The 22,884-nt window shown below is 34.6% G+C and overlaps 1 protein-coding gene across 1 annotated transcript; it reads left to right on the top strand.

Moving 5' to 3' along the window:
• The first annotated feature begins 78 nt into the window (after positions 1-78).
• Positions 79-21,463, top strand: LOC121369212 (emerin homolog 1-like). The gene is made up of 7 exons (XM_041494143.1): positions 79-216; positions 11,051-11,184; positions 12,481-12,591; positions 15,994-16,018; positions 16,966-17,007; positions 17,967-18,083; positions 19,990-21,463. The coding sequence occupies exons 2-7, from the start codon at positions 11,091-11,093 to the stop codon at positions 20,150-20,152; spliced, it is 552 nt and encodes a 183-aa protein (XP_041350077.1). The 5' UTR covers positions 79-216; positions 11,051-11,090; the 3' UTR covers positions 20,153-21,463.
• The last annotated feature ends 1,421 nt before the right edge of the window (positions 21,464-22,884 follow it).

The following is a 22,884-nucleotide window of genomic DNA, read 5'->3' as shown; positions in this document are numbered from 1 at the left end:
GGTTAAGCAACATACTCATTGGTCAATTATTTTTAAATACCACAGCTAGACCAATGAGATTTGTTTTATTATAAATATTTTGTTGACAAATATAGGCGCCATTTCATTTTCTGAGTATCGAATTTAATTGTTGTTTCACTGGTAGTTTCGTTTCTTAAAAGAAAAGTGTATAAATACTTCCTGTGCGACTTACATAAAATTACAAAAGCCTGAAAGGTAAAGAAGTGTGGAGACATTTCAGTATATTACAACACCATTTTCCCCCTCGCATTTAGTATTTACGAAGTTAAATTAAAATTAGGGACTACGGGACATTTTGACATTTATTGGACCTGCGATGTTTACAACTTCTGTGGCCGACACAAGCGTGCACTTTCCGCCCAGATTTCAGGCGGAATCGATAAAATCGTGGAATTAATTATTTCGTGGCGAAATATCACATGTAATAACAAATATAAACGAATCCGGGTCGTTTCGCCCAAAAGTAGTAAAACCCATTTCGAACCCTGTGTTGTTTCGCCCGTAGACCAGTTCACCCAGGGTTGGTTCGTTCTAAATCTTATTCGTACCGAGTCCTTTTGCCACAAAAGTGAGTCGATTCGCCCAGATTATTAACAGCAGGGTTTATAATTATTAAATAACATGAATATATACGGAGCCTGGCGATCTCGCCCCGTGTCGATCCCGCCCTGGCGAATTCGCCCGGGGCGACTTCGCCAGGACTTATTTTCATCGTTAGGCGAAGTTATCATACATATTAGACTTGCTAGAAGACATATATTACAACATATATTATAGTATATATCTACTGTCATTATCAGCATGTTTTTGTGCCAAAACTACAGGGTTATACCACTTATACTACTAGTTTTGTGTTGGGACACGCTGTGGCGAGATCGCCATATTTACTTCCGTGTTGCATGTCTGTTTAGCGAAGTCGCCAGTACATTATTACTCAACAATATTCAAGTTACAAGCTGTTTTATGTTTACTTCATTAAGTAAATACATGTGCAGTAGTCATGTTTTGATTTTCTTGTTGTAAAATGTAATACATTGGTAGTTTACATTTCTGACGATTTCACTTGCAAGCCGGGGCGAGATCGCCAGGATTTTCCAACGGAGCCTGGCGATCTCGCCCCGTGTCGATCTTGTTTTTTCTTGTTTAAGTTTACAGTTTACAGTTTATTATAATAAATACACGTAAAGTACACATTTATGGTTTGTTTCATCATGTAATGTAAAAAAAATTAAGTTTACATTTCTTATTATTTCACTTTTTCAGGCTGTGGCGAGATCGCCAGGATTTTCTCAGTGTAGCATTTTTATGTTGGTGAAGTTGTCACACGTTACTACGCAACTATTTGTCATAAGTGCACACTTTGATGTTCAATTTGGTATAATAAATATATGAACAAGACAACATTCATTTATTGTTTTGTTTTTATTGTGTAATGTGCAATTTTGTGACTACTGCACATGTATTTACTTAATGAAGTAAACATAAAACAGCTTGTAACTTGAATATTGTTGAGTTATAATGTACTGGCGACTTCGCTAAACAGACATGCAACACGGAAGTAAATATGGCGATCTCGCCACAGCGTGTCCCAACACAAAACTAGTAGTATACGAGGTATAACCCTGTAGTTTTGGCACAAAAACATGCTGATAATGACAGTAGATATATACTATAATATATGTTGTAATATATGTCTTCTAGCAAGTCTAATATGTATGATAACTTCGCCTAACGATGAAAATAAGTCCTGGCGAACTCGCCCGGGGCGACTTCGCCAGGGCGAGATCGACACGGGGTGAGATCGCCATACTTCATATATACACATTAGTTATTTAAATGAGATCGAAATACTATAAAAAAAAATTTTTTTTAAAAACCCAAAAACCCCTGCAAAACAAACAAAATAAATTCATTAGGTTATGCTCAGGCCCGAATTTATCAGAGTTTTTCGTTTGTTTTCCCCCAGTTAATAAATAAGCTAAATAAATCTTTATATGTGTTTGCTTTCTGTCTTTGGCAATCTAGCTGTTTACCTTCTGTCACCTGGAACTGGGCGAAATCAGACTAGACCTACTCGCCTATTTTACGTGTACGTTGTGAGGGCAGTGTAATATATATTAAAAAAGATGGAACAAATAAAAACAAAGAAAGGAAATGTTTTATTTTCAGCAGATGTTTCAACTTCTTTCAATCTGCTCGAATTTTAGTATAAATTATCCACATATTAGACCAAACTCTGGTTATTGACGGCAGTGTGTATTTTTTTTTTTTTAAATCCCGATATATATGATAAAGCAATGAATAAAAAAAGGGCGAAACGACTCGGTTAACAGTACGAATGGACCCGGGTCGAAACGACACAGGCGATCTAGTAACAGGGGCGAAACGACCTGTTACCATATAAACACTTATTGCCAATTGTCGAAAACCGTACGAAATCAAAAACCGTATTTTGTAATGTCTGCACATGTTTAATCATTGATACGACAAGAACTTCTTGTTAAGGCCGTGCACGTAAAACAAATTTCCTTAAAAATGCGGGGAAAAAAGGTAAGAGTAAGTTTTATGCACAGTGAAATGTATTATTAAGGTCGATGACAGTCACTTTTCGCACCCTTGTTTTGGGTTCGTACACAATAAATATAGCACATCTTACCGTAATTTCACTTGAAATCCATATTTCGTAAAACTAAAAGGTACAATTTTTTAATCACAAGATTTTCTTCAAACACATTCAGATGCATTAGTAATGTTCAAACAAAATATTTTCAATAGCAAGTTTGCATTGGATTTTTTCCAGCATTCGTAAACCGGAAACGTCATGTACCCAGTGTATGGTTATTGTAAGGCGATTCAAAGTGACGTTATTGGAATACTGACGTCATTCAAATTTAAAATTCGCTATATTATTACAATGCTTCGCCACATTAAAATAAAAACTGGTCCACAAAACGTTGTTTACAGGTTGGTATTTTGTTATTTTTCATAATTGTGGACAAAATATTAATTTTAAGTTTCAAAAGATGAAAGAAATAAAAAGTACCTTTTGTCAAATATATCATTTCAAAAAATTACCGTTGGATATGTTTTATTTACTGTGTACGAAGCCAAAACAAGGGTGCGAAAAGTGACTGTCGTCGACCTTTGTTAATTTGCACCCTGGAATCTTATACAAATGCATCCCTAAAGAGCAACAGGTGCACAACGGAATCCACACAACCAAACACGTCTGCTAGCACTGCCAAATAAGTAATGACGGATCATTTCCGGATAGCTGCTTTTAGGACACGTGACTGTCATGTTACTGTTTTCGCGGGGAAAAGCCGATTTTATGTTGTTGCCATTAAGTTGATAACGTCATAGTACGGTTTTCGATAATGCTTTTAAAATGACGTTTTCTTACCACCTGGTGCGATTTTTTATGGAACAGGGATAACATGCGAGTATGTACTTACCTTTTTATACATTTTATTTCTAAATTGAACACGGTAAACATTAATGTCGTTAAATTGATAGCCTGACATGACTGAGCATGCGCACCAGCCATTTCCTCTAAGTCGTACGGTTTTCGATTAAACGAGGATACTGTATAAAGAAAACCTCCTGATTGCATTTTAGTATAAATAGACATTTTGTCCAAATAGTAATCCTACATTAAATTGATTAATCCAATTTTCAGTTACGAACAAAATCTTGAATATTCCCGCAGGCCATTATGAGCATATTTAAAATGTGATTGAAAACTGTTGACAGAATTGGATTATTTTTATTATTATTCGTCTCGAGTTCACGAGTTTCTTCCACAATATTTAATGGAATATCACGTTTAATAATAATAATAATAAATAAACTAATTAATGAATAATATTTTTAAAAAATCAATTAATAAATAATAAATTAATTAATAATAACTAAATAATATAATAAAAAAATTAATTAATTAATACTTAATAAATAATAATATAATAATAAATTACTGCATAATGTTAGTAATTATAATAAATAAATAATATAATAAAAAAATTATTGATTTAATAATAATAATAAATAAATTAATTTAATTATTAACTAAATAAAAACATGCTTTTTTCATTTATAAATGTTTCCTTTACACACACACACATATACCACAACACATAGGGGGGTTGGGGGAGACACACATAGAGGGATGAAACGGGGTGGCAAGAGATCATGCATTTGCTTGTTTCGAGATCTTGTTGTTTTCTTGTTAATGTGCATTATTCGTAGTTAATGTGTATTATTCGTAATGTAGTGTGCTTACCTGTGTTTAACACACATTGGTACGAGGCAGTTGTCACCAAGTCACACTTATGAATTAATTACATTCAACAACACAGTTAATGTTCAAATGGTTAAGTAGGAATCAAAGTACACTTCGGTTTAGCCAATGTGCAGACAGGTACAAGGGAGTTATCACAAGCAGCAGTTGTCACCAAGTCACAGTTATACATTAATTATTACAATAAATGTTCATATGGTTGAGAGGCAATCCTCAACAACACAGTTAATGTTAAATTAGGTAAGTAGGAATAAATTATCACTAACAGCAGTTGTCATCAACAGTATGGATGAAATACATCAGTGCAATACAACTTCACATGGTTGCGAGGCTATGGTAGCAACTCTTAACATTTTCCACATCTATTATTGAAAAGTGCAAGACACATATCACAGGTGATGTTTACTACCACGTATCCATAATATAATTTACAAATTTAGAAATTCCAAATTTTATTTTTTAGCAATGCAGGTAGAACAACATTTGTATCTAGCACATTTGCAAATAGCATTTGTATCACATTGTCCACATTGTGTATTACCACCAGCATCACTGGTGATACCTTCAAATTTATTCATCACATTTGTACGAATACAAACATGATTTGCATTCCGAACAAGCTCTGCCAAATCTTTTTCTGTGGTTTTTAAGGACAGAGTAAAATGGTCATACGGTCATGGCATAACCTCTCCTTCCATCTCGTGCACATCTGCCAACTTCCTACTAGTATGACAACACCGATTTTGGGGCACCAACATGGACGACAATGTCTACAGGGCTTCTAGATTATGGTAGCCCAACTACCATGGCTAGTAATATTTAAAGTGGGGCTAGTAAATAACTACTATTGCCATGCCCGACGGCTAGTGAAAACAATTTGTCAAATGTTGCAGTTAAGTCTATTTTGTAAATATGAATATCATTCCCCCAACCCCAAACCCCCAATGTTAGTGTTTTTAAGCTTTATCACTCTTTAGGTGACATATCTGATTATTATTATTATTTAGTAAAATTGTATTAACTTGTAAAGTAGGGCTAATGAATTTTTAATTGTGGCTAGTAAATTAAAAAAATCACCGATCCCATGGCTAGTGGATTTTATAAAAATTCTAGAAGCTGCCCTGGTCAGGTATATCGAGGCCCATGCCTAGGGCAACTGTCGCTATGAGGCATCTGATGTTACTGTTTTCAGACTTGAATGTGTCAGTGAAAATCATTATAACATTTTAGATTTACATGTATAAAATATTTTCAACGGCCAGTTTAACTTTCATATTGTCTGTTTCCCCATTTCTTTGTGTGTCTTTTCCCAGAACTTGCTATAAAAGATTAATATAAATATTATGAAAGATTAATGAAACTATTATAATCAATGATTTTTTAGGTTGTGGGGTTGGGGGTTGTGCAGGTTAATTATAAGAAATTTATAATATATATATTTTTTAAAATTGAATAAAAACCCTAAAATAACTAATAACCAGTAATTATAGCTAACAAAAAATAAAACAAAAAAGAAGAATAAAAATGAATAATAAATAATTAAATAAAACCCTTAAAATAACTAATAACCTGCAATGATAATTAAACTAAGATTTTTTTAAAGAAAAAAATAAGAGAGAAAAACCTTTGAAACACATGTAAACAACGGCCTGTAATAATAATATTAAAAAAAAACTAACTAAAGGAAATAATAATTTTTAAAAAAGTAAATAAATGAAGGCCTTAAAATAAGTAATGACCTGTACTGATAATCATTATTTTTTTAATAATGAAAAAGAATAATACACCCCAAAACTTTAATGTGATAATATTAATAATGCATATAATGCAACTCACACAAAGCACATATATAGAAACAAAAATAACAAAATAAATAATCAATTCCATTCAGTTCCACAATATTTCTTGATGCTTGATACGAATAATTCTCATTCCGCAATATTTTTTGATTCTGCATTTTCGATGTGCCAGGATAAAAATAGCTTTCAAATGTAAAAATGTGTCATCTTCAAACATCTAATCCTGGAAAGGTTACCAAAGGTATTGTAATTTGTACTTAATATATTAATTTATTAAAATATGTTGTACGTTTTGAGGCTCTTAAATAAAGCACATATGTGTATGCCTGATTTTATTAAATCGTGATTGCAACTCAACCAGAGGATCCCGGGTCACCATCTCCATATTTTATCAAATTTCACCCATTTATACTTCCATATAAATAATGGAAGCATGCACAATTTTAGGGCCAAATTGTAATTAGTTTTAAAATTATGGTTGATCAAATGCAGAGCCTTTTGTCCTATTTTTGACATTTGCAACTGTCATGTGATTTCAGGCACCTTTTGAATGCTAATAACTTAATTCATTATAAAGATATCAAGCTGCAATTTGCTATATTCATACCTGGAGAATCTATAATTATACTCATTTTGTACAGATCTATCATAGTTTCTGACCTGGAGACCCCTAAAGTTTAGTTTTTTATCATTCGGAAATGATATTTTTTATATTTTGGGAAACTATTACTACCTGATTATTTACCACAGATACAAACTGTTATTTGATTTGAAGTATATACCTACAGGTATATATGTACCAAATTTAAACTTCGTAGCTCAACTCCTTGATAGGTAAATAAACTTTTTTGAGTTGTTTTGCATACAATGTCACTACTCTATCGACATCATTTTTAGGGCTGTACATTTGTTAACCTTAAAAAAGTTCACACTAAAATCAATGAAATGTTAAGTTGTAATTAAATTAAAATAACTTGAAATTCATTTCTGAATATATATATATATAATGTACTCTTTATCAGCTATTGTTAACATTACTACACTAAAATTGAGATCTAAAACTATGATTTCTCATCCGATTTTCACGAAACTTCGCATATAGGAACGGGATCACAGTATCTTGGAATGACTATGTTTTGCCTGTATACGTACAATTATAAAAAAAGTTACTAGCATCCAAAAATCGTCCGAAATCACTTGACACAGTTGCGAGTGCAAAAAATGGGTCAAACGGCCCTGCATTTGACCAGTCATAATTTCAAAACTACTTAGCATTTGGACTTAAAAGTTTGCATGCATCCATCATTTATATAGATGCACAAATGGGTGAAATTTCATCAAAATCAGAGATGGTCACCCGGGACGATTTCTGGAATTTAGTTGTTTTGGTGTGGAATGACCCTTTTGACTGTATAAATTGTGTTAATTATGAATCAGTTCATTAAAAAAATTATATTTTACTAACTATTCACTGGTATAAATGTAATGCCTATCAATATTGACATCAAATGTTAGCCATGTGTGTTGATAAAACACGGACCGGACCAGAATGCTTGACAAATTGAATGTTTCCTTTAAAACATATATTAAACTAAGTGTTTGTCAACTGTGCATAGTTAAGGAACATATATTTTTTCATATAGTGGTGTTAAAAATGGAAAATGATGAACCGCACATGCTCGTTAAGATACTTTTCACAAACGCATGCGCCTGAATGCAGTTAGAAATGTTGCACTCTCTCCTGTTTACCAGAGGGTGTTTCATTTTTGTTTACTAGAATGGATTTGTTTTACATCCACATTGTTGATTTTTTACGTTAATTGATTCCAATCTATTTTGTAGAATAGTATTTCTGTAAATATCGTGTTCGTGTTTTTATCGTTAGGTGAACGCAGTTTGGGACGTCGATGGTACACTATGGGTATACTCTAGCTGCCCATTTTAAACTTTGCAACCTTACAATAAATCAAAACATCTAAATTTTGTCATGTACTGCATGAGTAGTAAATTAAATATAATTACCTCACAAAAATAAATACTTGCAATAAAGACAACAACACTATTTTTTAATAATTAAATGTGGTATCATTACTTTTTCACTTTGCCACTGAATAAAACGTAAAGTGGCAAGTAACATCAGTTCTATGTTTGGTATAAAGTTTTATAAATGTATTGTATACCTGTTACAAGTACTGGTGTTCTTGCAATACTAAACATAAATGTTTTATACCCCGTTGATGGAACATGTGTTTTTCAAAAATCGCATATGGCAATGGTGTAACAGAAGTGGGTGGCAATACCAGTCTTCCGGTGCGGTCTCTAGTTAAATAAAAATACTTTTCTGAAATTCCGGCAACATTTTATTTGTTTAGAAACTTGAGTTCAATTTCTCGCAAACTATAAGTCATCAAATAATGATAGATTTATGGCAATTGGTCTATAGTTGCACACTACGTGTGAAAATGTTTAAAAAAATAATTTCCGCTTTACAACCACAATAATCCTATGTTTGACTTTAAATACAAATGTTATACTCTTACCCTGTTGAGTCGTTGTCTCTATTAAGTTGTGCCATTTGGGGTTTTACCCCTTTTTAAAGCAATACACCACCTACCATTTGTTTACGTTCCAAGTCTCACAATAAGATGTGTAGACAGTCAAATAGCTAAGAAATTTGAAGTATATCCAATTATTTGCTACAGTTTACCTTAAAAATTCTTTTTTCTACACAGGAACCAAAATAGGTCAAAATCACATGACCCGTATGCCAATTAAAACATTGGTAGTTTTCGTAATTTATGGCGATCATGCCCAAAATATATATCGAAGTGTTGTCTGCATGTGCATGTTTATTTTTACGTATTAGTGAGTGACGTCAGGAACAATGTGAGGTCACACATCAATCGTTTTTCCATGCAAGCAAATAAGGGCGCTAAAATTTGAAAACGTAAACTAAGATGTAGATTAATACAGTTTTACATTAAAAATAGGCTATTACTACAATATGTATAGTGAGTATTATATTTGAATAAATATTTTAAAAATATTTAGATAAAAAATACAATTAGAAATAACCAAAGCTATTTAAAAACAAACAAATTTGGAGCACCATTTACTTGGATATTATCATATAACGGGTTACACAAAAACGAAATGGGTTACTTTGTTTCTGGTAACCGATAAATGGGTCACATAGATTTTTAATTTTCAGAGGCCTGAAATAATTGTTATTTGTGAACTGAAAAATGATAATGTAAAAGTTAAACATAGGATTATTATTGAATAAGAGTGGGAATCTTTGCCTTACGCCGTGGTCGGCAGAAATATAAATTGTTTACAGTGGAGTTGTCTGTGATTGAGAGAGAGTGATTATCCCTGTCCAAATGCTTTCCAGACGGTTTGTCCTCTAATTCGTCCATGTACAATTCGACCACTCAGCCTCAGACAATTTGTCCACTCGATTACAACATTTAGACCAATAAATCTAAAATGTTATTTCTTAGTCATTGAAATGGTTAATTATTTTCGTTTTGTGGTAAACTACTAGTATATGAAACAAACTAAATTTTAGTGGCATTATTAATTTGTTAAATTGTCTGTCTGTCCATTATAGTACTTTATTGATATGTTGTTACTCTTGAATGATCAGCTATACTGTCCACAAACTATATATATATTATACTATATTATACTATATTATAATTATTATTAATTTTGAGAGCTTGTTAAAAAATAGCATCATAATAAATTTGTAAATACAATAATAATAAATTTACTTTAATTGTCCCATTCCCTAGTATAATTACAATATCATAACTATAATAGACTATCAAACTGTCCCCATCATACTTGGTAACCCCCCCTTCTGCAGCGGGCAAAGCCACTGGCGATGTCAGAGATATAGGAATGGCAAAGCTGTTAGGTTAAGTTACAATTTGCACTTCTCTGGCAATTCTCTGTGATGATATTCCACTAAAATAAAAAGTGTCCGTATATTTATTTAGTCCGTGGACATAATATACAGTAAATAACTAATAAAAAAAAAAATTATAGTGGACAATCCAAGAACAATTTTTGGTTGTGGACGAATCGTCTCGAGTTCAACAATGGATGAATTTTTAATGGATGAATCATCTGTGGATGAAACGTCCAGAGGATGAATCATCTGCATCCCATCCAAATACAGGCCTTCAGATTTCACGGTCACAGTCGTTTCTGGTTCTGTGTCGGTAAAATTACGGAACTAAAATTTCGTTTCCCCTGATTATTATATTGAGTATGACTACTGAAGAAATGTGTTTGACACAATCACGAGACTCGATTCGGATTGTTGTGTTAACCGATCTTCTCAGTGTTACGGTTCAGGTAAACCCGAATCAATTCCAACATGTGCTCAAATCAAACGCGTTACACATTTGAACCAAAATCACTGGCACTAAATATTTGTAGTGTATCTCTTAAATTATTAAATGTTTGACACCCAACAGCCGATGATTAAGAAACCAATGTGCTCTAGTGGTGTCATTAAACAAAAACAAACTTCTTTTTTTTTCCCGAGCCCCACCAATGGTTGCTGTTGTAGAGTTCAGCTTCTTGCTAAATATATCTGTTGCTGATTTCAGCGTCTTGATGCAGGCGACACATTTTTATTATTACAATCGTTCAGTTTATATCATAATACGTATATTGGGCTATGTGAATAAAATGTAATGAAAGTGAAGTTCAGAGTGTATTTATAACCCAGCTATCTATAACAGTTTTGTGATGTCATCTCACTGTATTACAAATATAGTCCTTTTTATCTCACAATTATTACCCCACCTGTTACCGACCACGGTCAGGCTTCCTATGCTTCCTTGCACCTGCTAGTGCGGGCTGGTCCCACCTTCTTCACCCCTCCACCACCCTTCAATGTACTGTTGTATTTCAGGTTAATCTAGCAGGAAGAAGCCACAAGGACCAGTATAACGATGCCTCCCCTTCCTAGGGAAATTTCAAACTTCTCGAACAAAGAGTTAGTAGAAAAGCTGAGGGATTATGGAGTGGACGTGGGACCAATTACTGGTAAGTACAGTCATAATTTAAGCTAGTATTTCAGGTCTGAAAATGTAAAATTAAAAAATATATATTTATGGGTTATGTCTAAAAAATTGTTTTTTTTAAAGTAATCCATTTTGTTTTCTGTAGCCAGTTAGGATAATGTTCTGTTTGCATGTTGGTTTAATCATGCAAACTGCCTCATTGGTAACATACCAGCCTCGGTGGTGCTGTGGTTAAGCCATCAGACTACAGAAAGGTAGGTACAGGGTTCGCAGCCCGTACCGGCTCCATCCCAGAGCGAGTTCTTAAGGGCTCAGTGGGTCACTACACCCTCTTCTCTTTCACTGACCACTAACCAACTAACAGCTTACCCACTGTCCTGGACAGACAGTCTAGATACCTAAGATGTGTGCCCAGGATAAGCGTGCTTGAACCTTAATTGGATATATTTTAAGCACGAAAATAAGTTGAAATAAATAAATCAGTTACATGGTGTATCATTACATTTTAACATTAAGAGCACATCCTGAAGTCAGATTGAAAATCAGTTCATTAATCGATACATTTGAACGATCAGTGTAGCATAGGACCATAGACCAAGTGTGTTACTGGTTATGCCAATGTAGGTAGTGTAACCGAGCAATTACTTACCTGTAAGTAAAACATGCATGAACTGACTTCCCGGTTATTTAAGGTTTATAATGTCTTTATAATAGTTAAAATGTTTGGCGATTTCAAGCCTCAGGAATTCACGGAAACAATTGATTCCAGTGGCATACTGGCACAATCATGAAACCGAAAGTCTGTTACCCATTATCATGTATTACGATCCACCATTACCATGGTTACCAAAAAGTAGTTTACAGTGCATACCGATGATTACAGGACACGGAACCAAAAAGGGGCGAGATGTAGCCCAGTGGTACAGCGCACGGTCGGTGTGAGATCGATCCCCGTCGGTGGCCCCATTGCACTTTCTTGTTCCAGCCAGTGCACCACAACTGGTATATCCAAGGCCAAGGTATGTACTACCCTGTCTGTGGGATGGTGCATATAAAAGATCTCTTGCCGCTAATCGAAAAGAGTAGCTCATGAAGTGGCGACAGCGGGTTTCCTCTTTCAATATCTGTATGGTCCTTAACAATGTGTCTGATGCCATATAACCGTAAATAAAATGTGTTGAGTGTATCGTTAAATAAAACATTTCTTTCTGAACCAAAAAGGTGTTTTGTCATAAAATTTGAAACCCCGGGGCTTGAGATTTGCTTGCCAGTCCCATCTGTATTGGTGCAGTGTACATGTATGTAAATGATTTTCCAGTGACGACTCGCAGCGTGTATGAGAAGAAGTTGATGAAGCTGTTGTCAGGGGTGGAGTTTGAGAGCCCCAGCAAGTACGAGCCAGTTGACGATGACGAAGAGTCTGATGAAGGTGATACTATAAGACTTACACCCTGTTCCAGCTCAGTGTGTTTTTTGTCCCTAATGTCAGTTCGGATTGACATAAAAATATAAATTATAATATAATATAATGAAGAGTTTTAAAAAAAAAAAAAATCAATTTTGATATATGTACTTTGTAAAAAAAACAAATATTGGTCACAGTTTCTGTATTTTAACCAAACAATGATACCTATACCCACCCTTAGTGAAGAATGTTGACCGAAAAGAACAAAATTGTATGTTCTCAAGTGGATTATAAATGTTACATACATACACCAGTGCTCTCCTTGTCCATTGCCTAATTAGCCTTTTGCTAATACAGTGGAACCTCATTAGCCTGGATTCCAGTTTTCCGGAATCCTCACCTTATGGACATTTTTTTTCTCAAAACGAAACAACCACTCAGTAAAGTTATTCATTAATCCAGATATTCAACTTGCGGAACCGGACGGTTATAATTCTGAACCAAATGTAAAAAGTAACGGCAAATTGCTTCGTTTGACCGGTTTGAACTGATTGAACATAAAACTAATCCGCCAATTAACGCTCAAAGAATTGACAGAGATAAAATGGCTGCACAGGGTTTCACACCGCAGTTTATTTAACCATTCACCTGTGTTTATTTAGTGTTAGTCGTATAGAGCACAAATGTTCACAAGTGTTTGTTGTTTTTTTTAAAATATAATTTCCTTGATCTATAATAAATGTTCGATTCGTTAGTTAATACAATTCTGAGCACAAGTGGTCAGCAGGTCCGAACATAAAAACAAATGTACGCCAATTATGACACAATTCGCTGTCAATCACTATGTCGAGTCAACCCCCCCCCCCCCAAAAGAAAACGTCATGAAATTACTGCCCATGAAATCACGTGGTCGCAAAGTTATTCTTCTCATTGACAACACGGCCAGCCACGCTTGTGGGAATGTGGCATTGGGTAATGTTAAAGTCCATTTTCTACCACCAAATACCACAGCACACATACAGCCAATGGATGCGGGAATTATTCGAGCATTCAAGACACACTACCAATGGTATTTAGTTACGCTGTTTCTCAGATGTGTTGAAGATGGCGAACCGCAAGTGCTCAGTTTACGACAGGCGTTAAGATTCATGGGGTGAGGTGACATGTGCAATGATCTGCAACTGTTACCGGCATGTTAACATTCTACCTAGTTCGGAGACTGAAGCACACGATGATGAAGACGATGCCATACCACTGTCCGAGTTACGTGACTTGTTAAATGCGTATAACACAATGCAAAACTTGTTTGCACCAAACTGTTCAATCGGACAACCAGCTATCACAGAGTACTTTGTGAACCATTGATGTAAATGACGTTTGCTGTACGGCACATGTATATAATTCTGACCAAATTTTTTTAAAGGTTTTTCATTTTTATTTTCGTTTTTATTTTGTTTGTGATCAAGGGAGGTTACTCATCACATACATTTCAGTAATCCGGAAATTCATTAATCCGGACTTTTTTTCAATAACCATACTGTCCGGACTAACGAGGTTCCACTGTATCCATACAGAGGGGCTACAACATTTAGTATTTGGTTAACTCTTTCCCTCCCATTCTCGACTAGTCGAGATGTGCAAAACTAACATAAAAACATATTCTTAACTAGTCGAGATGCGACCGGTCCTCGTAAACACAGGAGTTATCTATCTTGATTCAGTGAACACTAGGACACTGTAGAATGACAATCGAACACATCCAGTGTATTTTGTTGACTTTGTATTCATATTTAAATTGTTATCGCAATATTGAAAAGAACCTAAAAAATCTGGTCTAAATTTGTGTAAACGTTATTGATGATGTAACTTGCACAGGGGTTCGATTTCTTGCTATTTATAAAATGTTTCTTTCTAAACATGTTGGACATTATTATTTAATGAAAACTGAAGATTTGTAAAGGATACTCGTCATCGATTAAAAGTGAAAATAAACTTTGTGAAAGCATCATAAACAATGATGTCATGGATCATGATGCTACTATTGGTAGGGTTTAAAAAATAGTTTTTTAATATACTAATTAAGTTCTGCTGTGAAAGTTTTTTGTGTAAGATATCCCCTAAAATATTACACAAATCAAGAGAATGTAACATTAGTTAAATTTTCTTACAATTTAAGGTTGAAAAAATGTTTGTTGAAAGCAAACCCTGCAATTAAGAAAATGTTCACGGCAAATGAAATGTCATTGAAAAAACCTGAATATGGTCCAAGGTAAAAACAAAAAAAAGTGCCGTGGTGAATTAAAACTTGGGTCAGTGATGATGTTTTCTGGTTGTAAAGCTGGATGAATGAGTTAATAAAATTGTCTTTCAATCAGCCACTATTGAAATTTTTTGGGGGAAATACTGTACTTAAGTGAAAATTGACAAAACCAAAATTCTTTCCAGTGAGGATGTGAAAATCGGCAAAATCAATATACTTTTCAGTGTGAGCCCTGATACACATCCTATAAGATGGGTCCTCCAACTATTAGAGACATTAACAACAGAATAATCTAATACAGTGTTTAGTATCTGTAGATATCGACTGGCCTCGGTGTCGTCATGGTTAGGACATCGGTCTACAGGCTGGTAGGTACTGGGTTCGGATCCCAGTCGAGGCATGGGATTTTTAATCCAGATACCGACTCCAAACCCTGAGTGAGTGCTCAGCAAGGCTCAATGGGTAGGTGTAAACCACTTGCACCAACCAGTGATTCATAACTGGTTCAACAAAGGCCATGGTTTGTGCTACCCTGCCTGTGGGAAGGACAAATAAAAAGATCCCTTGCTGCCTGTCGTAAAAGAGTAGCCTATGTGGCAACAGCAGGTTTCCTCTAAAAAAAAACAGTGTCAGAATTACCATATGTTTGACGTCCAATAGCCGATGATAACATAAAAAATCAATGTGCTCTAGTGGCGTCATTAAATAAAACAAACTTTACTGTACATGACGACAGTCTTAAAGCTGAAAATAAATCAAAACTATTGAAATAATGAAAGGAGCTGATTTTTTTTTTTTTAACATACATGTACATGTCATGTATGTGTTATATATATTTTTTTCTTTATTTTTCAATGAAACTACCCTTTTAACCAAATGATGAACATTGTCTGAATGACTCTGCTGCACAAATATTTATAAGCAGTGTATTTAACATAAAGAGCAGCAACTTCATTGGATTCGCATGAAATATAAAAACATCCATGTGGTTTTTTAACTGACAATGTTTTGTGAGATGGGTTGTTGCAAATACAAAAGTACCAGTCAACATTACTTTTAGTGATTGATCATATCTTTGATATGGACCAGTGTCTTCATCATATGTGATAAATACATGTATTTTATTTTTAAAATGTATTTAAAAAAATTCTCTTCTTCTTTTTTAGATATCATAGAGACGGTATATACAAGGTATGTAGCAAACATTTATGTTTTGTCATATTTAATTGGAGTTGGTATGTTTATTAAGACAGAATGACATATTGAATATTTCATAGACAAAGCTGTCCTACTCTATCTCCTGTTTTTTTTTTATCATATTATGGTATGGAGTTCATCCACAAACTTTTTTGTTTCTGGAGCATATCTTATTGATTCATATAGGATCATCAAACCTTGCATGCAAGTATAACTTGGGATGGTGGTGTGTTGCATCCCATAACTAGGTCACTACAACCTACTTTTCACACATTACTGCACATTGAAGAAAATCCTTGTCCAGGCCATCAAACCTTGCTTGCAAGTACAATTTGTGGTGGTTATATCTCACGTGCTATAATTAGCTCACAGTGACCTATTTTTTGCACTTTACCTCATATTAAAGGAAATTCTTGTCTGGACCGTATCTTCCGTATCAATTCACATAGGATCATCAATCCGTTGGATGCAACTACAACTAGGGATGTGAGTTTTGCATATGATAGCTAGGTCACTACGACCTATTTTGGATGGACCACACAGATTTTTAGAGGAAACCCACTGTCGCCACTACTCTTCCGATTAGCAGCAAGGGATCTTTTATTTGCGCTTCCCACAGGCAGGATAGCACAAACCATAGCCTTTGTTGAACCAGTTATGGATCACTGGTTGGTGCAAGTGGTTTACACCTACCCATTGAGCCTTGCGGAGCACTCACTGAGGGTTTGGAGTCGGTATCTGGATTAAAAATCCCATGCCTCGACTGGGATCCGAACCCAGTACCTACCAGCCTGTAGACCGATGACCTACCCCGACGCCACCGAGGCCGGTACAGACAGATGGATGGACGGACATACATACAGACATGTATATCACATCCTATAATTCTGGATTTGATATCGTTGATTGTTTGAAGTGTTTTTGACTTTCTTGTTATTCAGGTCAACACAAAATCCAGTACGGCAGCAGAAGACACTATTTGGGTGAGCTCGCTCTCTCTCTCTCTCTCTCTCTCTCTCTCTCTCTCTCTCTCTCTCTCTCTCTCTCTCTCTCTCTCTCATATGTTCTGTCCCTTTAGTTTATATATCGAATGTGCAAAGCAAGTATAGGCATTTTAAATTTGACGTTGGTGGGACATAGCCCAGTGGTAAGGACGTTGTAGGATCAATCCCCGTCGGTGGACCCATTGGGCTATTTCTTGTTCCAGCCAGTACACCACAATCAGTATATGAAACATCATAGTATGTGCTGTTCTATCTATGGGATGGTACATATAAAAGATCTCTTGCTACTAATGGAAAAAATGTAGTGGGTTTCTATCAAAATTACCGAATGTTTGACATCTAATACCTGATCAATCAATGTTCTCTAGTGACGTTGTTAAACAAAACGAAGTTTTGACTTCTTTATATGCCGAATATACAAAACAAGTATAGGCATTTTATATTTGATCAGAAGGTTATAGGGAATCCATATAGTGCTGTTGTCTTCATTAAAGTACTTTTTCATGCTGAGGTATTGTTAAGCATTCATCCCTTTGTTATAGCACACACCAGTGTTCGAACTGCACTGCAGGGAACATTTTGTTCAGTATCGCGTTGCCATTCGCTATGCAAGTTTCATTAAACAGTAGTTGCTAATCAGTATTCAATTGACTAGAAATGTCCTTAATCAAGATTTTGAAAACAAAATTTTCAGTGTATTGAACCTATCCCATCCTCCTACAAAAACATTTTTTTTGTAAATAATTTCAGTTTAGTTTGATGTAAGAATAAAAGTAACTGTTTTGAAATAATAAAAAAATACTATTTTTGTGTGCAGTTTAGAAAACAGTCTGCTCAGAAATAATAAGTTGTAGTAAATTCCATAGTATGAACAAAGGTGTTCCCTGTGGGACAGACTATAGGTTACTCGGACTATAGGTTACTCACTTGTATTGCAGGTCGGCCTATTCAGAACCCCGGAGACGGCTGGAGCGGGAGGAGCCATCACCAGGACGTATTCCGAGATACGAGGCCGCTGGCGACCCGGCCAGCAATCTCCGACCAGTGCCTCGCAGGTAAAGGGCTGTCCACTATTGTCATCACTCCGAATGGGCTGTCCACTATTGTCATCACTTTTCACAAAGGAACAAACTGAAGGGCTATCCACTATTGTCATCACTTTCATGGGTGTACAAATTGAACGGGCTGTCCTCTGTTATCACTTTCACAAGTGAACAAACTGAAGGGCTATCCACTATTGTCATCACTTTCATGGGTGTACAAACTGAACGGGTTGTCCACTATTGTCATCACTTTCACGAGTGATCAAACGAAACGGGTTGTCCTTTATTGTCATAACTTCCACAAGAAAATAATAATGTCACTTTAACTTTTGGCTACCGGTATGTGTATTTACAACCATTACTTCCAATCACTTCTTTACAATCAGCTAATTTATAGACCACACCTTCTTTTGAAAACAAATTATAATTCATATTCCCAAATGTATTTATTTTCATTGTTGGTAAAATGGTCAAATTTATTATCAAATAATTAATATAAGTGTGTGTGTTGATACCTAACTGATTCCACACTTGCTATTTAACTAAATAAAATGTTTGTTTATTCGATATAGTTCATTCAGTCAATGTGACACTTGTTAAAACAACAAACTCTGCGTGCTATTTGATGTGTATTAAATCAATAAAAAAGTTGTCGATCATTCAAGAACCATAACTCTGGATGAACTCTGTCTAAACTGGTCCTCTATGTAAACCGGACTGTTTCGACGTACGAAGTGAGTCCGGTTTAGACAGAGTCCACTGTAGTTGATAATGTGTCATTATGTTAAAATGAAAGTAATAATTAGTATGATATGTTCTGGCATTACTGAAATGAATGTAGCCGAGGATTAACAACGCTCGACTGGTCACAGCAAACTACGAGACATTCGTCGATGTACAGTCTTGCGCCAAAGTTAAAACATGGGGCAACAAGGTGACAAGTGAGCTATGACACTAAACAAGTCTTGACGACTGTTTTGTTATTTGGTTTTGGAAAAATACAAAATCTTACGGCCACTTCGACTTCTCACTACTGCCCCTGCGTGTGCTGTAACCTCACCGTGGTGCAGGGGTGTAACATTCACTTTGAGAATGGCCAATACAGCACAAATTGAAGTTTAGAGTAAATTTCGGTGTCCGTAAAATTCTGTGATATTTGTATTTGTATTTTTGCACAGTTCTTTACACTGTTTTTGTTTAAACCTTGAATTTTTATATTGATGTTGATCATCACTTTATTTATTTGCATTACCATAGTTTGACACCCAATAGCCGATGTATTTTTCGTGCTGGGGTGTCGTTAAACATTCATTCATTCATTCATTCATTCTCACTACTGCTAATAACTTGGTGACTTGGGCCGACTTTCGGCAATGAAAATGTTCATTTTGCCAGCAAGATTAGGCCCTAATATTATTTGTACACACATGAAAATGAGGATTATCGTCAAGACCACTCTACAGAATTCCCGTATTTTAATTTAAAGGCATATTTTTCAATACAATCTTTCTGTCACATCATGCATTTCACTTCAGTTGAATATTGTGCTGCTCATATATAGTGACAGTACATACATTTTAAAAATTATATGGTGGGTTTTTTTTTTGTCTTACATATCCCATGGGTTTATGGTTATTGTTGGAGTTTTCTTCCTTTTTTCGTCACATTTCTTTGATATGTTTAAATCTAGAAGAATATTTTGAAGTAGGGTGATTTCATTTGATCTGAAAAGCTGTGAAAAATTACATATTTGAGGTGTTTTTACCAGCTTGTAAAGATCATTTCAGCTTTATTTGTAAATGGCTATCATATGCTGCAGTAATTTCTATTGGTTTATGGAATTTTCATCAATCTTGAACATGTGTCTTCGATCTATTACCGCATTATATATATATATATTTTTTATTTTTTTTAACAGACCAATGCCAGCTGCTACCTCTCCAGTGAAGAAGAAGGGAATACCTCTCGTGGTTAAAGTCTCCATCTTTGTGGTTCTTCTCATTTTAGCTTTTCTGATTGTTAAAAATATGGAATCAAGTGCACAAAGCAACATACCACAGGAGATCGAGGCTGAGGTATAGGGTCTGGAATACAAGTATGGACAGAAATACTTAAAAGACTCTGCTTAATTAATTCTGGGTTTTGAGTGATCTAAAATCTGAAATTGGACGATTGAATGCAACGTACTCAATAAAAAGTTAGGTTTCAGCACAAAATAAATTAATAAATAATATCTATATATATCTATCTATATGGTTTAAGCTGGACCAAAAGGATTATTTAACATATTGGTCATCCTAATGTCGACATAGTGGGCAGAGCTAGCTCTGGGTCTGCAAAAAAAAACCTCGCCAAATTATGTATTAAACTTAAAAAACTACAGAAACCCACCATTATTTTCAATAAATTATTTCACCAAATTAAAATAAAATTTGCCATTTGGCAACTGCCAGAGCTAGCCCTGGTTTGTGCTAACTACTTAATCTGAATAGATGTGCAGTGTTTTGAAATGGAAATGGAAATCTGTGTGCGAAATTTTCTTTTGCTCTGTCATTTTCCAGCCTTGGTTTCTATATAAAAACTGCCATGTCAGATAAGTGCTCACGGGGTGGGTGGAGGGTAGGGTGGTGACTAAAACAGATCTTAACATGCATGACTTTGTTGGCGATGAATGGTTGTGTACATAGTGATGACAGACTTAAGGGTTATGTGCTGGTGTGTATTTAGTCCTGTGACCGTGACAGACTGTTTATACATTAAGCACTTGGAAAACAGCATGTTTTGTGTCACATTTTTTGTTTGTGTAACATATTTTTCCACACAAAATTACTTATTCTGTGTAAATACATCTACGTGTTATAAATATATAACAATTGTTTAAAACTGCAATGGCATTTCATAAAATGTTACTTTAACACCATTCTTTGTTTTTGATAAATATTAACATTACTTTTTAGTCTGCTACCCGTCCAAATGGAGGGGACTACAGTTTTATTTCTGTCCATCCATCTATCTGTCCCACTTATTGTTTTCACAATGTTTTTTTGCACTATGCCTCAAGATACTGAGTTCAAATTTTGTATATAGCTTTATCATGTACTGTTATAGATCAAGTTTGACTTTCATGGTGATTTATCCATTTTTGACAGCGTTACAGCCCTTGATATACAAAAATTAGTTTTCCATGGTAGTTTTTTTGCAATGTGATTAAATTTTATGTATAGCTTTAACTTATGACCTTTGAACTTGCCCTGGTAGGGGAGATAAATATTATTGCTTCTGTTTAAATTTTAAACTCAGTATTTGGTTTTGAGCAAGTTGTGATAATTCATTCCATTTTCTCTTTCTTTCTTTTTCTCTCTCTTTTTTTTTTTCATTTTCAATTGCAGTTTCATCAAACATAGAATAAGAGTGAAGATTCAGTAATGATGATTTTAAAATTAAATTCCTGGAGCAAAATACAAAACTACATTTTGATTGAGAACTGGGTCATCCTTGAAAATATATTGTTTGCTGTTTCCCAACATACTCGTAAATATTGTACGTGGTTGTTTTTGTTAAAAATATCAGGGGTGATAATTTTCCTCGGATCAGCTGTTTTCCTCTCATGGAACATTGCGTTTCCGCGCATTTTAATCATCCTTTCCTCCAAAATGTGTCAGATAGCACAGATTTTAACCTAGGATTTCAAGAATGTCCTGAACCCCTCTAGATTTCCTTTTTTTTTTTATAACAGTTCACCAATTCTCTCTCTCTCTCTCTCTCTCTCTCTCCCCCCCCCCCCCCCCCCCCCCCCCCTCCGAAATATAATCGCAGTGGCCATGTCTAGTAAACGATGTAACAGCATTTGTGGAATTCATGCTTGTCTATTTATTATTTGTTTGTAATATAATCAAAGTGTTTAAATTAATTAGGATGACATCTACACAACTATTCTGCATTTACATGTATGTGCCATATGTATAAATGGACAATTTTTTGGTTCAAAATAATTGTCAGTGTTATTGTTAAATTTAATTAAAACTGGTTCTTTTCATATGGAATTCTAAAAGTAATTGAACTAACTTTTTAAAAAGTATTATCTTTCTAAAGTATGTTTTGCTTTTTGCAGAATCTTGCAAAGTTTGTATCGTTTCAGTGATTGTTGCATGAATCGTGTTAACAAAAAGATGGCAATATGGTGTACATTTGATTATCGATTGTTTTGGGTGGAGTTTTTTAAATGCAAATTTTTCATTGATTGTGCATTGTTTATTGTTTATGTTAGAAATTTGTGAAGCTTGTACTAGTGAGCTACTGAATGAAAGATGTCAAAATGTGTTCTGTAACTGCTTGTAAAGTTTCATGTTAAAATAAAACTTCAAAACAATTACTGCATTGTGCATATTTTGTTTAGTAGGTGTACTTATGAATTGTATAACAGGCATTGAAATAAGCTTATAGTGTAGATTGACTTTACAATTCCCATTATTATTACAAAATTCCTTGACAGACACTGATATGTTTTTTTATTCATTTGCGTCAGTGTCCTTATATTGATTCTTGTACATGTATGTCTATATTTCATTTAGAAACAAATTATCCAAATTTAGGTCCATAATTTTGTTTAATATGATTTTGTTGTTTAGTTTTGTTTTTGTTTAATGACACCACTAGAGCACATTGATTTATTAATCATTGGCTATTGGATGTCAGACATTTGGTAATTTTGACATAGAGTCTTAGAGAGGAAACCCATTAATTGTTTCCACTAGTAGCAAGGCATCTTTTGTATGCAACATCCCACAGACATGATAGCGCATACCACAGCCTT

Source organism: Gigantopelta aegis, chromosome 3 (genome assembly GCF_016097555.1).
Source record: "Gigantopelta aegis isolate Gae_Host chromosome 3, Gae_host_genome, whole genome shotgun sequence".
Lineage (NCBI taxonomy): Eukaryota > Metazoa > Mollusca > Gastropoda > Neomphalida > Peltospiridae > Gigantopelta > Gigantopelta aegis.
This window is presented reverse-complemented; position numbering and strand designations above follow the sequence as displayed.

What these genes read in the sequence shown, in the direction of transcription:
- LOC121369212 (XM_041494143.1), top strand. Translation starts at nt 11,091, where the DNA reads ATGCCTCCCCTTCCTAGGGAAATTTCAAACTTCTCGAACAAAGAGTTA. An exon ending in GGACGTGGGACCAATTACTG is followed by an intron (nt 11,185 to 12,480) that starts GTAAGTACAGTC and finishes ATGATTTTCCAG; the next exon opens with TGACGACTCGCAGCGTGTAT. An exon ending in CTCCGACCAGTGCCTCGCAG is followed by an intron (nt 18,084 to 19,989) that starts GTAAAGGGCTGT and finishes TTTTTTTAACAG; the next exon opens with ACCAATGCCAGCTGCTACCT.